General features: G+C 29.5%; 1 protein-coding gene across 1 annotated transcript; it reads left to right on the plus strand.

The window, feature by feature from the left end:
• The first annotated feature begins 6,677 nt into the window (after positions 1–6,677).
• On the plus strand, positions 6,678–8,074 carry LOC149179946 (calcium-dependent protein kinase 12-like). The gene is made up of 3 exons (XM_089413703.1): positions 6,678–7,245; positions 7,510–7,818; positions 7,929–8,074. The coding sequence occupies exons 1-3, from the start codon at positions 6,678–6,680 to the stop codon at positions 8,072–8,074; spliced, it is 1,023 nt and encodes a 340-aa protein (XP_089269829.1).
• Positions 8,075–19,179: the final 11,105 nt, after the last annotated feature.

Genomic DNA, 19,179 nt, shown 5'->3' on the forward strand with positions numbered 1-19,179 from the left:
CAGTATATACAAAATTTTGAAATCTTTTCTTTGTTTCAATAATCTTCATTATGATGTAAAATTATATAATAAAATATATATTATGAGGTTAATTATTTTTAACTATTTTATTATTTGTTTACTTCAAGTTATGGGAAATTTAAAATAGAACATAATTTGCATGAATGTATTCACTATGACCATTAGAGTTCCGTAACTTAATAAAGAATGAAGATCAACAACTAATAATAAATATCAAATTATAAGAAGTATTATCTAAAACAATACAAGAATTCATTAGGGAAGAAGACCCATTTTATAGTTTAATAGGAAGGATGTCTTTGATCATTGTGTGATTGTGTCCATGATTAACATGGAGTTGACATTTATCCCCTTAAAATAAAAGTAAAAAATTCTTTAAATTAATATCTATATATATATATAATAATAATAATAAAAATAAAAATAAAAAGAAATACACATTATATTTATGTGAAATAACATAATTTTATATAAATTTTATAGTGATAAAAATAAAAGAAAAAAAAATATATATTTCCACTTTGAAGTGTGAAGTGGATGTAGAATTTTTATACTTTAAAACAAATTTTTTAAGTGTTTAAATATTTATATTAACTAATATATTTCAAAAGCAATTTCTCATTCAGATATATGTATGAAGAAAGTATAAAAAACCAAAAAATATATTATTTTAACATTAACCATAATAAAATATTTCAAAGTACAGAAGAAACAAGTAATAGCAAAAAAAAATTCATTTTTTTACTAATAAAATTGATAAGAACAACATATGTAATTGATTTAATTCTTAATACAAAATTAATGTGTGATATTCAAATTAAAAATATCCAATGTCCATTATAGATAAAGTATTTTAACGTATCCATATATAGTTAAAAAAAAAACCTTATGTATATAAAATAATTGAAAAAAATAAATTGTTATTTAAGACATTTTGAGTAGTTTTACTGTAAGTGCGATGTGTAATAAGCACAATCTTAGCGGGGATGATAATTTTTAGGGTGCAAATTAATTTATGCATTGAAAAATGTAATTTATATAATGAAAAATGATGTATGTGTATGTGTCTATGTGTGTTTTGTGCTCTAAAAAAATTGCACTTACAAAGATTTGATTCCTCCAAACACTTGCTAAATTTATGATTAATATAGATCTATATTGATATAATAATTGTTTATAGATTATTTCAACTTCTAAATGTGACATTTATTGAAACCAAAAATAATTTTTACCTACACAGTTTCACCAAATAATAGAAATTAGAGTAAATGAATCATAATCAAGGTGGAATATTTATCGCTAATAAAATTAGCTTAAAATTTCACGAAATAATGGCACTACATGAATCAAACTCCAAATAATACTATTTTTCAAAATTTCACGAAATAATAGCACTACTTGAATCAAACTTCAAATAATACTATTTTCACCAAATTTGGTAAATTATTCACTAGTAAATAATAGTTTTGGTGCTTCAATGCTCCCCACTAGTATTATTTTTAGAATATATGTCTAAATTTAAAATCGGTTTCAAAGTTTATGGCTAAATTTAAATCAAAACTAAATTGAGAGAGTTTATTATCTCTAGGATCATCCTTTGTGGTTAGATTAAAATGGAGTATTTAAATTATGGTTAGATTAAAAGGGAGTATTTAAATTATGAAAAATAAAGTGAATATATTATAGGTAATGAACCGAATGGGGAATGACAATGCTTGTAGATATTATGGGGTATAAAGAAGGGTATCCAGTAAAATAGTGAGATTTATTATTGGAAAGATGTATAGGGAGGGGGTTTTAGTGAAAGGGTTTTAGGGATATTTTAATATTTTCATCAACATAAGGGCTATGCACATATTTACTGAGTGAATATCTCATGTTTTTATTAAATCACTTTTTATCCACACATCTTTTTTTTCACAATATTATTTCATATAGTTTACTAATGTTGACCATTGCTTACTATGGTTGACCATGGTTGGTGATGGTTAAGGAAGGGCAATTATGGATGATGATGGTTGACCATGGTTGACCAAAGGTTTGTAAGGATTGACCATTGGTGATCGTCGTAGAGAATTAGAGACATGGGTTGACAATGACCGATTATGCTTGAATACAGTTGACCGATGATGACCATGTTAACCATTGTTGAGCTAGTTTGAGCATGGTTGATTATGGTTGAACTTCTTGTTTATGTTTGACAATGGTCAGTATGTTCGCCCAGGCATGAACTCTTAACAGCATGGTTGACTATAGTCAATTATGGTTGATTATAGCTGGAAGTGGTTAACCATGGTTGGGAACATTTAAGTATAGAGAATATGGTTTAGAATGTTCACTATGCTTGATAAAGTGGTCAGATGTCCATTCGTGATCATGGTGGCCATGCTTTACTATGGTAACCATGGTTGATAGTTGTTGACTCATTTTAACCATGGTTTACTAAGTTTGACTAAATTTTGAGATTGATATTTTGTGAACATGTTTGAAAATGAATATCATGTTAAACCATATTTGGTAATGGTTGATTATTGATGACCATTATGACATCATAACATTTTGACAATAAGATATCGTTGTCACATTATGGCATCAATTTTATGTCCATTACCTAGCGATGATGATTTTTTGTCATTGCACTGCGAGGATGGATTTTTGTTCATTGCATTGGGACGTCAAATTTTGTTTGTCACATTGTGACATTACTATTTGTTTGTTACTTGAACAACATTTTTTACTTATCACATTGCAACATTGATTTTGGTTCAACTTAGTGTACCATTTATTTTGTTTTATTACAATGTGATGCTAAATTTTTAATTATGTCAAGCGATGCCCATTTTTTCTCATCACATTACATGAACGGTTTTTGTTTTCCAGATTGTGACATTCATTTTTGGATATTACGTTACAATGTTGATATTTATTTGTGATTGCGACCTCAAGTTTTTCTTTGAAACATGTGATGCCATTTTTCCTTAACAAATTATGGTGTCAATTTCATTTGTCACACTATGGTGTTGAGTTTTATTTTTCATATTGCGATCTTGATTTTAACTCATCACATGTGATGTCAAATTTTATTCAATACATTGCAACATTGATTTTTATTCATCACATTAGGATATCAATATTTGCTTGTCACATTTTATTGTAAACATTTGTTTATCATATTACCTTGTAAATATTTGATTATCACATTACAATTCAAGATTATTCCATCACATTATGAATTAAATTTTGTTCGTCATATTACAACATCAAATTTTGTTCATTACATTGCAACGTTTATATATGTTTATTACAGTGTGATATTGGTTGTTTTCATCACATTAAGCGATCATTTTTTGTTTATCACATTGTAATGTCATTTTTTAAATACGAACTGTTTTGGACATGGTTGTGTATGGTCAATTGGCATTTATTCCGGATGAATATTATTCACCATGGTTTTCAATGTTTAAGTATATATAAATATGATTGACCATGTTAACTACAACTAACCATGTTAACTGTAGATGACCATGGTTAACCTTAATTGAGTTCTTTTGACTATGGTTGAGTACAATTTCACCATTGATAATGATCGATCTTGGTTGGTCATGGTTAACAATGGGTGAGTATGAGTGAACATGGTTATCAATTTTTAACTATGAATGAAGATGGTTAATCATTATTATCAATGTTTAACTATAGATGAACATGGTTGGTCATATTCACTATGGTTCACCATGATTAATCAGTGTTTTGTTGACTAACTGTCGTCAAACATTGCTTAGCCTATTGGACCATTATCGATCTAGCTTTCCCATTTTTATCATTGTTGAGCTATTTTGACCACAGTTCCACTAGTTAGACCATGGTTGTCAATATCTAACTATAGATGTATATTGGTGTCCATGTTGACTAAGCTTAATTTTGTTGACCATGATGACCATGTTTGAGCTTAAGATTAAGATAAATATTATTTTAAAATTATTCACTTAACTAGAAACAATTTCATTCAATATTTCAATATGATATTCCTTATCTCACGTACTAGATATCAACATACTTGAAATAACTTAGAAAATACATAATACAAATGTGAGAGAACGTGTGACAGTAATATTTAATATTTAATATTAAGTATATTAAATATTAAGTTTTAAATATACTAAATAATAAATGTTAAGCATGATTAGCTACGGTTTTTTTAGACATGTTGAACATGATGCTTATATAATGAGAAAATATAAGTTATGTTTAACACTTTAATAAATTATTAAAATTACAATAATTTAGACACTAAATTGATATATAACACTCTTTATCTATATAACAAGGAATTTGAAATTTAAATTTTAAAATTTACTGAAATGTACACTCTACTCCACTTTAAAGTTAAAGAATTTATTAATAAAAACTTATTAAACATAAAACCTTATAATAAAACTTTATAAATAAAACCATATTAATAACAAAATTAACTTAAATTTAAATTATACATTTATATATTATTTAAATAATTCAAATTACACATTATTTAACAAAAATTAATATAACCAAGGCATTTAATCTCAAAAGTATATATCTTAAATATCCATAACGCTGGATTTGTTTAATAGTGCGGACATTATGGGAAATAAAAATCTTTTGGACAAATGCGTAAGTTATAATATCATTTTGCAGGAAGAACACTGCAATCATTCCAATCATTTTAGAAAGTATGCAGAGGAAAATAAATACACAAATCACACATTCTCCTGTCAAGAAGCAACGTTCCTATAACATTGTATTTATTTTTTATAATATTATATTTTATAGTATGAGATTATTTAATATTATATTTTGGAATAATAAAATGATATTTACATTAATAAATTAGAAATGATAAATGATAGTAACAAAAAATATCAATACTAAGTGGAAGTAAAATATTTAAAATTTTATCTTAATTTCTCATCAATTTTATATAGATATATGTTTAAAATTTTATCTTAATTTCTCATCAATTTTATATAGATATATGTTAATTGAAAACTAAAAAAAATATTTTGGGAAAAAAACAAATATATAAAAAAAAACAATTTTTGGAAAGAGATAAATATATAATTTCTTACCATTAATACTATATGATGTGTAATTTATATGTTTCATTGATATGTAATATTTAAAACAAAAATATATTAATAACAAAATATTAGTGTCAACATTAAATAAAACATTTTGACATTTATATTAAACAATTGTAGAGTACAACTTACTCCTTGTGACACAAGTGAAAAATATGCTTCCACAAAAATTGCAAATCTATATATGAAGTCTAAAAATTAATTTCCTACTAAAAGATACAAAGGACATTGACTTGTGTAATTTTTGGTGGTCACTAAAGCCTAGTAAGTTTGTGTATGTACAATTTTTCTCCTACTTGTTAAAGTGTCGAAGAATGCATAAATAATGGTGGGAAATAACAAAATTGCAAATTGTTATATGAAATGGAAAAATCAATTTCCTACAAAAGGTAAAAAAAAGACAAGGACTTGCATAAATTTTGGCAGGTAGTAACCATTAGTAAGTTTGTGCATCTACATTTTTGCTCCTACTTCTTAAAATGTGGAAAAACACATAAATAATGATGGGAAATAATTGTGGGTAACTATATTTATTTACATTTTATTCTTCTCCATTTGTTATGCAAATAATTAATTAAATAATGGTGGGCAATAAGTGATCAATGTGCACTATTTTTCAAGAATTTTAATTTTAGCTTGTTTTCTATGAAGCTTAATAATAAAAAATCTTTGCACAAATATCTAAAAATCAGGATATATAAAAAAACTGAGCCAATTAACCAAATGCCATTGTATTGGGCAAAGGATCCAATAAGACATTCAAGTTATGCCATTGTATTGGGCAAAGGATCCAATAAGACATTCAAGTTATGGTTCACTTTATTTTTTTTATCTTTTTTCAATAATAATTATTCTTCTTTTCATTCTTAAATATTATAATTTACTTTGGTCACTACTAAACTGGTAGTTATTATCCGAAAATAGATTAATAGAGTTTTGCTTGGGCAATGACTAATAATTTTATATTGATTCTATAGAGAGAAAAAGAAAGTAATTTAAACTGCAATTTTTCTTATATTAACTTTTTATTATAAATAAATGTTTTATTTTTTCTAAAATTAATATCTAATATTTAAAAAATATTAATAACAAAAAAAAATTAATATAAATAATAATTAATAGCTTTTTTTAATGCAATATTTGTAATTCCTTCCATTTTTAATATAAAGTTGAAATGTTACCTTTTAATAGATATAGATAATATTTTAAAAATATTAACGACAAAAATATTTAATGCGGAGTGTTCCATTTAACAGCAAAGAGCACAACAAGTTTGCACGTCATATTAAAGACGCTAGACAAGATAAATTGGGATTATGTGAGCATGGGTTCGGTTGAATGGTGAGCACATATATATTGCATCCCTGCGGTTTGCGTTATCGTCCGCAAACAACATTCGCTTGAGGAAGAGATCAAGCAGTGAAATAACCGTCCTGCAATTTTAGATTCGGACTTTACATATCATCGAGCCTCAGTTGATTATCTTATCAAGAATCGGTGGTGTCAACTTTGAAAATTGTCAAGATTTTCAAGATTGAAACCATGCTGCGTGCGATACGATTTCTGTGGCGTTTTTGCAGAGCACGTAATGAAGAGGATTCTGGGGCTCCGATGCTTCCCGTGGAGAAGAATTATGAAATTGGGGAGGTGATTGGTCGAGGATGGTTGGGAGTTGTGCACAAGTGCACTCGCAGGTCAACCGGAGTACAACTCGCCTGTAAAAAGATGCCCATCACCGATAATGCATATAATGAGATGTTTCTACTCCTGAACCACTTATCCGGCAAACACCCAGGCATCTTGAAGGTCAGGGCGTGCTACTGGCCGCAGTTGCTGGATGAATATAGGTGGTCAAAGAATCTTTATATGATTTCCGAGCTCTGTCACGGAGGAGATCTGCAGCGCTTCCTCGAAAGAAATGGCATTCTTTCGGAAAGAGAATCCGCTAAAATAATGAAATGCGTCGTGGAAGCCCTCCAGTACTGCCATTCGCAGGGAATTATTCATAGAGACGTAAAGCCATCCAGCATCCTTATTTCAAAGAGACCAAACTCCGGCTTACCATGGGTTGTCAAACTCGGAAACTTCGATCGATCAATTCAGCTTCATGGTGAGTTAGGAAATTATTCTCCAAGATCGAATTGTAAACTATATCTTTTTCTTTCACTCCCAGTTTCTTTTCTTTTCTTTTTTCTTCCTTTTCCTCCCGGGCAGTTTAACCGTTGATTATGAAAATTCACCTAGTAAAGAAATCCAATATATAGGTACTCATTAATCCAGTGAACCAACCAAATTGAAAACTATCTGAACTAAATTTACATGGAGGTGGTCATAGTGATGAATATAATCTTTGATCTTGAACTATATTTTACAGGTTGTTTTTCAGCCAGAGAAAACGTGGGAACATTGGAATATTCTGCACCAGAGATGCTGATCGGAAATGGGTACTCGTATGAGGTCGATATATGGAGCGCGGGAGTGGTGCTATATGCTCTTCTCTGTGGGTGGGCACCGTTTGATTCGGAGAACGAGGATGCCATGAGCATGTATGATCGAATACAAAGTACAGAGGTGGATGTCAGTAGCGGTGTATGGAGCTCCGTATCGGTTTCTGCAAAGGAACTCGTTCTTGGAATGATGCAAAAGAATGTGGATAAACGACTTTCTTGCGATGAAATTTTGAGTAAGTGGGTTACGATTTTTTTTGGTGGTTGTTGTTGTTGTTTTTTTTTTTTCGGGGTCTTCTTGGGATTAGATGTAACGGGTAGAGCGATAAATTCGTGATTGATGCAGGCCATCCTTGGATTCTAGGCAATGTAGAGATGGGACTGGTTTCTAGTTCCACCGCGGGCAATCCAGAGATAGGAGTGGTTTCTTGTTCCACCGTTGGCACAGAGATCGTTGGTTCCTCGGGGGTCGACGTTGGGCAACAAGACTGAATACATGTCATCTAATAAGAACGTCGTAGACGACTCCTTATATCACACAAAATATATAGTGTACTGTGAAGGTGATGCACCGAGTGAAGGAATAAGAAGATAGGGATACTGTGTGGCTAAATATTTTTGAAAGATCTTGATCTGTTGGATGTTTTATTGGTGTATCGGTATATAAATGTGTATTGTTTTAATCTCCGCCGATTTATGTGCATATCTTATTATTTCTTTTAATCAGATTTATGTGGCATATTTTTTTCTTCGGTTTACTTGTCGAAAACATACAACAGGTTTACCTTATATTCTCAAATTAGGAATGTCTAGAGTATGTATATTTCCCTTAAATTCTTGAAATAGTTATTTGTAAATTATTCCATAAATAATAAAATGTTATACGTTAATTTAATTTAGCATAAGTTTAAAAATAAATTAGTGGTTTAGTTTTAAATTTGGAATGTGTCGAGTATATATATTTCCATTAAATTCTTGAAAGAGTTATTTGTAATTTATTTCATATATAATAAAATGTTTACTATCAATTTAAGTTAACATAATTTTTAAAATAATTATTAAAAAAATAGCAACATACAACATTGTCGTTACAATCACTGTATCAAACGAGCACATATTTGATCATGCTAAGTGAATTAGCAATAATTAGTTATATTCATCTTTTTTTATTTTTTTGTAATGTATTTCATATATAATAAAATGTTTACTATCAATTTAAGTTAACATAATTTTTGAAATAATTATTAAAAAATAGCAACATACAACATTGTCGTTACAATCACTGTATCAAACGAGCACATATTTGATCATGCTAAGTGAATTAGCAATAATTAGTTATATTCATCTTTTTTTCCTTATAAAAAATAAAGTGACAATATTTCTATTCATCTTCTTTCTATAGAAATTAAGTGGAAATATGTATTTTTTATAATTTTTCTCAGAATTTTAATATTATTAAATGTAAAAAATTTAAAAGGTTAAAATAATATTAAAAATCATAAGTTAAATAGTCATAATTATTATTTTTTTTTCTAAAATTAGAGTCCTTTGTCCTGCATTTATATAGTGCGGAATTTTATTCCCTTATTAACATGTTATTATTCTAGTTGTGTTGTTGATGTCATTTATAAATCTATGACTTTGTTGCAAGTTATTGTTGTTTCCAAAACTATGTCTTCCTTCTTAAGCTATGAGTACCAATTAGTTAAATTTAGGTAAAGACACAATTTCATAAACACTCATGTTGCATTGGTTTTATAATGGACATATATCTTTTCCTTCTTAAGCTATGAGTACCAATTGGTTAAATTTAGGTAAATACACAATTTAATAAACACTCATGTTGCATTGGTTTTATAGTGGACATATAGCACTAGAATATTATCACTATTATCCTTGTAATCACCCATTTCAAAATCTTAATGAGCAACATATTATTTCATCAGTGTATTCACCAATGGAAGCAAGTCCATTCCACAAATTAAGGTGAAGGATTGAGATAAAATAAGAAGTAAGAAACACTTCTTTCTTTTCATGAAGACATCATCTGTTTTTTTATTTTCTTTTAATTGTGTATAAAAATATTTCGAAATAGAGAGAGAGGATTTATTTAACATTAATGATTTTCCTTTTTTTTTTTAATTTGATCAAGGTTTTTTGGTAGTGCAAGAAATCAAGTTGAATTCTTAATTTTGTGGAAAGGTGTGGAATTAGCTCTCGCAAAAAACACTTATAACTTTTTGGAAAATTTATTCTTGTTATTTGATGATAAGTTATTAGAGTCGAGGGAGTGTCTTCCTCAAATCACCCTCCCATTCTATAAAGGATTTCCCTAATTTCCTCTCAGTTCAAACGTATTTCAAGTATTTTCAAGTATATAGAAACTTATATTCTATGGCAGATTTGTTGGCAAAAAAATGATCCACACTTGGATAAAGGAGAATAGAGATAAATTTTTGTATAATTAACAATGCTCCTATCCCTTAAGAATGTTCATAATCCCAAGACATTTGAATATCATTCATATCTATGTCATTGTTGGAAATTTACTCCACCTTGCTCTGAGGCCACCTAACGATCCCTTAGTGCAATTAAAGAGTTTGAAGGGTGTTGTGGTTTGGAAAAATCCTAATTTACGACCACGAATTTTCCAAAAAATTCCCCCTTGGAACATTCATTCTAAAAAGTGTCACATGATCATAACTCTTCTTTACTAAGGGTGGTATATGTATTTATTTCTCTTATGGTTGGAGTTGGTGGATAATACTGCATATATATATATATATATATATATATATATATATATATATATATATATATATATATATATATATAATGTAGAGGGCCATATCAATGTTGATATCTTGTAACTTCCATCATCAGTCTTCTCAATGTCCACTCGAGGATTTGGGTCTGGCTATGTATTTTATGTTTCAGTTTGGTTCATGGCATATTTCTTGTATGGACTATTTAAAGGTTTCTCATGCTCCATTGGGCTCATATGAGATGTTAGTCTTCACTAGTTTTGGAGATTATTTTAATTTGGTTGATATGTTATCTAATTTCACTTAATGGATTTATTTGGACATGGCAGAGCCTCTGTTGATTTTGGATCATGATAATGATGAATTAGTAATTGACAAGATTTTGGACTCAGCTAAAGGTGTGTTGGAATATACGAAACGAGAATTTTATATGGTCAAGAGACAACATCAGTCTTTTCAAGCTTCCGTTGGAAGCCAATTTTGTTTGCCACTTAAGAAATATGCTGCATTCCATGAATGGTTTGTGTGAGGAGATATTTTATCTCAGTTTTTAGGTCTCAACATTGGAAAATATCATGTTTGGAAATTTTTATTTTGGCTAGGGAGGCATTGGTTCCAACGTTTCTCTTGAGAAGAAAAAATCACATCATCCATGGGGAGCATATTCTCAAGGCAACAATCATAGTTTATGGTTGCGATCAATGATGAATTTGTTGGTTTCCTAATTCTTAATGTTGTCTTATGTTATCTTGCAAATATAACCTAATCTTTGGCTCTTTTGGTCATGTTCTTAGTAGAATTATTTTTTGTATAAGAAACAAAAGTAGCTCCAAAGGTCACATGTTTTTTGTAGGGACATATGTATATCTCTATTGTCAAATATCATAATGTTTTTGTAGGGGTTCAAATCCATAATCCAGTCATTATCAATACAAAACCACTAGTTGTTTCCTTTAAGAAAATATATATTTCCAAACATTTTCTATTACTTAAAGAGATCATGCCCAACATCGATCGAATGGATCAAAATAAAAATGTTCGGATATAAAGAAAGTTACAACCTTTTATTTAGAAACTCAACTTAAAGAACATAGAAGGTCAACACCATAGACACTAAGTTGTTGCTTTTTGCATCACTGCGACGAATATGTTATCACTTATAATTCATTTAAATAATTTTGATTTTAACTGGTTGACCAAAGGGATCATGTACGAGAGGAATTGTTTTGTATGTGCACACACATTACAATTCATGGTTCAAACGAGTGGATGGGTGAATGGATTACTTCGAATGGAAACAAAGGTAGGTGGGGTTGGTTTTATTCCAAATTGAGAAAATGAGATCCATATTTCACAATTTTTTTTAAATAAATTAAAGAGAGGAGCATAATTATGAAACTAAAAAATGATTGGCAAACATTTCCTATTGTCCATTGGATCATGTACTAGCTGAACAATATTCCCCTCGCTCAAACTATCGACCATTCATTTTATTGAAAATAAACATTCCTCAAGCCCAATTCTAATATAGACCATGCTTTCAATGTAAATATACAATACGTATACACAATACCTAATATTAATGGTTTGTCATATTTCGAAGTTTCGATTTGTGAGGAATCTCATTCCTCTAACATTTTAGGATTCTACTTTATTTTGGTCATTTGGTTAGTTATTGTTATTTATAAATTTAGGGTGTTATTGCAAGTTAGTGCTATTTCTTGACTTGTTGCAAGTTAATGCATTTTGAGAGTTTTGGTCTCTTTACGAGAGTATGGGTATCAGATAATAAAACAAAGTCACACAATTTATAAAGGCTCATAGTAGATTTGTTCCATAGTATATAGATAGATTATTTTTAATGTGAATGTGTTAATAATTTCTTGAGAGTATTTTGATACGTTATTCTTCCATAACTAGAAATATTGTAAAATTATCATACTCTCATATAATTGAAGTCAAGGAAGCTCCATTGTCCATGTGAACAAATGTGCAGTAACATATGTAATGTGCAATAATGGATATGTGGGGGTGTATCATGGTATAGTTGGGGAGTTTTGTTTGAGTTAATTAGGATTACTTTGGTTATTTGTCACAACTCATAAATCCATGAGCTTGTTGCAAGATTACATTCTGAACATATACCACTATAATGTTAATACAATTATTCTTCTTTTTGTAACCACCCATCTCAAATATGAACCTCCTATTATGTGATCAATTTCTTTATTTAAGGGAATCAAGTTCATGCTATATGATGTAAAGTCAAAGATTTGTGTATCGTCCTATCTCATCAACACATCCATACTAAAATCACTTTGTTTTTTGGTATAAAATATTTTTTATTATTTAAAAAGACTTTAGCCAACTAGATCATAAGAATAATTCCAAATTTTAAACAACACTACAAACTTGTGATTTAGAAGATAAAAGTAATGAATATAAAAAATGGATTCTATACACACTAATTTGATACTTCTTGTATCACAACCTTAATGTAACATGTTGATTACAAGGACCTTCCATGCCTAACCATATAACAATCATTAAGTCAACATAATTTTATTTCATAAACATATTCCAAAAATTATAGAACCATATCACAAGAGTTAAGCTATAGTCTGTACTCTAATACATATCCCAAAAAATAGAAATTAGGATTTTTTAAATTTAAATCATACCTATATCACAAGAGCCAAGTTTATGTTGTTGCCAATATTTCTCCAACGAAATTAAATCTGTCTAGGATTGAATAAAATGAGAAAGTTTGTAACAATTTTGTTGAATTCATTGTAATAGTACTTGCAAGGTCTTTAAACATCATTATGCCAATTCCAATTTCTACCAAACATTTTTATAATTATACAGCAACCTACAACCGAAAAAGCATCCAAAAAACTCGATAGTATAGTGTATAGTGGCTAATGTAATCAAATTTTAATGTATTAATGAAAACAATGAAAAACAAATAAATTTTCTAATTGAAAATGTAGCTAAAATTCAATTTATCTAAATAAATAAACATAATTAATAAACCTATATATAATTTCACATTATTTTCTTGTTGTAAATTTATCATTATAATAATTTGTTAATTATAAAATAGAAATAATAAATTTATAAATAATCCAAATTTACCCAATCTAATAATTTTTTTGGAAATTAAATCAATTAGATACCAATTGTATCGATAAAAATTATAAATTAAAATAACTATTGTACAATTTTTTTTATGAAAAATTAATATATTAATTATTATATTATATTTAAATAGAAATAAAATTCAGCTTCTACATTTTTTAAATTATTTAATTTAATTTCTTTTCAACTTTAACAGAATCTTAACACAATGCGTGTAGAAGAGAAACCATGATTAGAGGAAGGATGCACAGAACTCGTTATAATTGAAAAAGCACGTGTAGCGAACTAAAGAGCAGCTTTGGAAGGCTCTCGTTACGACGTGGAAGCTGCACGTTCAAGGCTCTTGTTAGTGGGATCTTTTTAACATGAAGCTTATTTCTTAAACAAGTCTTCAACATAATTACTGCAGCTATCTAATTATAAGAGGCATATGCCCAAATCATGCTCTACCAAACAATGTTTGCAGGAGGGAGTTGGCTTTCGTTTCCTCCGTCAAAACCATTTCCACAATTGTAACACAAAACATCGTTTCCCTTAATCTTATGCATGCATGGAAGGTAGTCACCTAATTATAGTACTATCTTAAATTAATGATGCGAATTGGTTAGGAGAGCGACGAATTAAGTTCAAATGGCAGATTGGAAGTCGATGGGAAATGGAGCAAATCTTGAATTTTTTTCAGAGAAAAAAAGCAGAAATGCATTATATTAAGATAATATAAAAGCCATTATAAAATACATAATGGTGGTATATGAGGCTACTTACAAAATGTTTGGGAAAAAGCATCTGTGGGCAGATGATCAATAGTCTCAAAAAGCAGGCAGCATGTAGACATAAAAGGAAAAGCAAATCTTGAACCTTAGCGATTCATTTTCAGTAGAAATGGGAATATATCAACCTCCGACTTATGCCAATGGAGGACGTTTCCTGACTGGCTTACATGCTAAATTAAACATAACAAAAAAAACTACCCAATTCATATAGGTCAATTATTCCAAATAATATGCGTCAAATGTTACTTAAATTATTATTTTTCATTAGAGATAAATAAAAATGTCTGGCTGATCTAATAATCTCTGGTTGGATTTTATATGGATTTTAATTCTACTAGTTTGGTGGGTAACTCGTTTCTTGGTTCAAGTTTATATATATAATAAAAAAATTGTTGGAGCTAAATTAAATAAAAAAACTATTGGAGCTAAACTAAATAATGAAAATAATTAAGCTAATTTTAACATATATTTTGAATGGTTAGTAAAAGTTTATAGACATTAATACATAATAAAGATAAAAACACTAATTTCAACTTAGATTATTATTATTAATTTTAGAATGAATCAATATATAAGTTAAGAATATATTTATTTAATATGGAACAAAATTATAGAGGTTCTTAATTTGTAAATAGACTTCATTACAATACAATATGCTCAAAAAAACATAATTTACATAATATGACAATTACCCATATTATATATTCTTAATTAATCAATTTAAAGAAAAAAATAGCTTAGCCACTATTAGATAAATCTCAATTTTTTATTTCTATATACTACTTAGAATAATTTAAAATGTTATACAAAGGTTAAATCTTTATTATCTATCTAATAATTAAATTTTTGAAAACTAAATTACAAAATAAACATACTTGTTAAATATTAAAACTAAAACAATTCAGAATCCATAATTTAATAACATGTACAAATCCCTGGTAAATAACACAGGGATTCATATAAAATAATACGCTAGGCACAAAATGTGATAATTATGCAGAGTTTTCTCAAGCGCACAAATAATTTTTACTTATAAAACTTTCCATTACTAGTCTATACTTATGAAATTTCACACACATTTAAAAATTGAAATTATTCTCCACTCCTAAATAATAGTTATCGTTCTCCCAAATTATTTGGGAATATTATTTTTAGAATCTATGCACGAGAGGATATTTAACAAACGGATTGTAATGTACATGTAATGTAGCTAATTTACAGTAACCATATTGCTCCTTTGGATTCATAAGTGTTATGTTTATAGTTAACGCCTTTACACTGATCTCTCACAAACAGAGTATAATGTAGCTCATTTACAATAACCATATTTCTCCTTTGGATTCATAAGTGTTATGTTTACACCTAACACATTTACAATGATTTCCTATCAACACCTAGAGTCTCTTTAGTTTAATCTTGTTTAATGTATATCCTTATTTATATTATTATTTTTTTGACTTAACCATAAGTAATGCCCATAAGTCTACAATAAGCTTTTTATTTACTTAAATGTTTACGGATGCAGTAAATTTTTTTTTATCATTCTTAACGCTTTGTACAGTCTACATCATATGGGTATTAGTCCTTATAATATACGTATCATATATTTTATATATGTATATTATATCATGGGTTTCTTGTCCCCTCTTTAATTGTGACACAAGAGTTCTGTTATATGTGTGCATCCCTTCCTTGTACTCTCACAAAAAAATTATACACCCCCATTCGTACTCTTATAAGGAACATACAACATACATTTTTATTTGGTGATCACATTTATATGTACACTCACATGAACTTGGTGTTTTTGGGTTTTAGCCACCCATGTGGCTATTACCACTTAGTAATTTACGTTTGGGCTAGCTTTCCTTGATCACGTGTAATTTAATTTTTACAGTTGTGATGAATCAAAGTGACCCAATGCCTCAAATCAAATGATATTTATACTACTGGGATAATGTTGCTTTACCTTTGTTTATTTCTAGTTTGATGTTTCTTCCATTTCTATCAAAGTTTTTGTTATACAAAGGCTAAAAGAGGTTTTGATCCTTTATTTTTAGTCATGGCAGGTGACCTTGACATGCTTAGCCATGGATTTAGTTTACTTCCATTTCGTTTGAAGCTCTTTTCCCACCATGTCAAAAGCATGCTCGAAACCTTTGAGCACTATTGAGAGGAGGGGAGCGGGGGTTGGGGGATGGGGTGAATCAATATTGTGATCCTCTTAACAATTTGACCAGTTTAAAGTTCACTTATTAAATCATGCATATAACCAATAACGTATTATATCATCACATGAATATAAAATTGTAAGAAGCTAAATCAAACAAACATGAGAGAAACAAAACCATCAAACAAAACCATAAAAACAATCAAACAAGGGTCATAAGATATCTGGTGGAAAACCCTTCACAGGGAAAAAAAACCACCCTTCTTACTGTTGCGCAACTCTAAATCTTCTATTAGGAAAATTTTGTCTTTTACATAGACTTTTGACTCTAAGAAGCTAGGAGAATCAACCCCATATACAATTAGCTAACTCCCATCAGCATGTAGACTACATTCTACTGATTATTTCAGAAGACTATGTTCTCACATTGATCTATAGATTTCCTTCTGCCGAAAGTTACCATAATCAATTGATCCTCTCCCATCTCTGATTGGACTATACAACTCCAATTGGATTGATAAATTGTTCCTTTCATTGAAACTTCAAGATCTCTTCTCCACAACGATGAATTCACTACTACTCTACTCTATGCAGACCTCGTTTCATATATTATCACATTGGATCCCAAGACTTTTTGCTCAACTTGATTCAGCTCTGCAATATGAACTCTAACAGCAAGACATCATCATCTAATCAAATAAAATCACCACAATCATATACTCTCTACTCTAGCAAAATAGTGGGCATAATCCATCCAACAAAAACTGAATAATATCGCCAGCATAAAAAAGAAATCTCACACTAAAACAAAAAATCAAGCCCTCACTCTAAAATTTGAATGTTGCATAATATAATCAACAACATAAAACATTATCATTATGTGTCAGGTGAATCAATATTGTGATACTCTTAACAATATTACCAATTTGAACTTCAATTACTGAATCATGCATAGAATCAATAACATATTATATCGTCACATGAATATAATGTTGTAAGAAGATAAACCAAACAACCACGACATAAATAAAACCATCAAACACAACCATAAAAACCATCACACAAGGGACTCAAGATATATGGTGGAAAACCCTTCACCGAGAAACAAACCACCCTTACTACTATTGTGCAACACTAAATCTTATATTAAGAAAAACATGTATTTCACATAGATTGTTGACACCGATAATCTAGGAGACTCAACCTCATATACAATTAGCTAACTCCCATTAGCCTGAAGACTATATTCTATTGACTATTTCAGAAGACTATATTCTCACATGGATCTATAGACTACCATTCGTTGAAGGTTAACATGATCAATTGATCCTCTCCCAACTCCGATTGGACTATCCAACTCCATATGGATTTATAAATTGTTTCTTTCATTGAAACATTGCAATCACTTCTCCATACCCACGAATTCACTACTACTTTACTCTATGCAGACCTCATTTCATATATTATCACATTTGATCCAAGAACCTTATGTTGAACTTGATCCAACTCTGCAAGATGAAATCTAGCAGCAATACTCTAGCAAAATACTAGGCATAATCCATCCAACAAAAACTGAATAATATCACCAACATAAAATCTAAATCTCACACTGAAATAAAACATCAAAACCTCACTCTAAAATATCAATGTTGCATAATACAATCAACAACATAAAACATTATGGCTATGTGTCAACTGCATCTACAGCTCTAGCAGAAAAAAGTGAGAGTCACCAACAAAATATACTCCAACATCATGCAAAAACTCTCCAAACAATATCTGTTATAGTAGCCTCAAATTTGATATGAGTACTCATGCATTTCTTCATAAATTTGCTGCATTCACTTCCATTTACACTCACTCACTGAAGGAGTTATTCTCAAACTTAGGTTTGAAGCACACTCACACTGTGCATCTATCTCTTCTTCACATACATACTCAACCAGTCAACACTCAACTCCAAACAGATGTATATAAAACATGAAGGGTGAAATTCACTTTTGGGATGGGATGAAGGGAGCACAATTCTCCAAAATGAAGTATATAAAACATGAAGGGAGAAATTTACCTTTGGGCTAGTATAAAGATTGCACAAAGTTGGAAAAATCAATCCTCAATCATCACTACTTATGAACTAAATGCATTCACACCCTTTGGAGGACTTAATCAACCATTTTTAACCTCTAATAATTGATTTAGAAGACTCTCGAACTATCCATGCCGAATTTCATCAAATTTTCATGAGGAATGTCGAGATTTTTTTTGTGAAAAAACTTCAGTTGTAGGCACAACACTAGCTAATTTTGACTGGATCCCTTTAGTCACATGCAAAAGCCTGTGAAATTTCGACTGGAGCCTATTAGTCACATGCATAAGCCTACATGACAGTGATTGGGGAAGACCTTAAGGAGAAACAACAAAACCTCGATGCGAAACCTCCACCACCTACTAGATCCTCTTCTTCACCATTTGAACTCACCTCCAAAGATCTTCGAAGTCCTTTGACTATTCAAATTGATCAAACTTGTCTCCTAAGTGCCACTACCAAATTGACATAAAGGGCCAACAAAAAAGGTTGGCAAGAGTGCCAACAATTCCTTTACTCTCCATAAACATATAAACAAGATGAAATGCCTTTGAATAGACCTACAACATTATCACAATCATCATGTGACCAAACGAACATTGTAACAAGTCATCTCCATGAACACAAGCATGAAGACCTAGATGAAGACCAAGTATTTCAAC

This window comes from Pinus tabuliformis, chromosome 3_2 (assembly GCF_031772625.1).
Source record: "Pinus tabuliformis cultivar Carrire ecotype Pingquan chromosome 3_2, CPIR1, whole genome shotgun sequence".
Lineage (NCBI taxonomy): Eukaryota > Viridiplantae > Streptophyta > Pinopsida > Pinales > Pinaceae > Pinus > Pinus tabuliformis.

Coding starts and splice junctions, on each gene's coding strand:
- LOC149179946 (XM_089413703.1), top strand. CDS start 6,678: ATGCTGCGTGCGATACGATTTCTGTGGCGTTTTTGCAGAGCACGTAAT. Junction 7,246..7,509: donor TCGATCAATTCAGCTTCATG/GTGAGTTAGGAA, acceptor TATATTTTACAG/GTTGTTTTTCAGCCAGAGAA. Junction 7,819..7,928: donor TTCTTGCGATGAAATTTTGA/GTAAGTGGGTTA, acceptor TGATTGATGCAG/GCCATCCTTGGATTCTAGGC.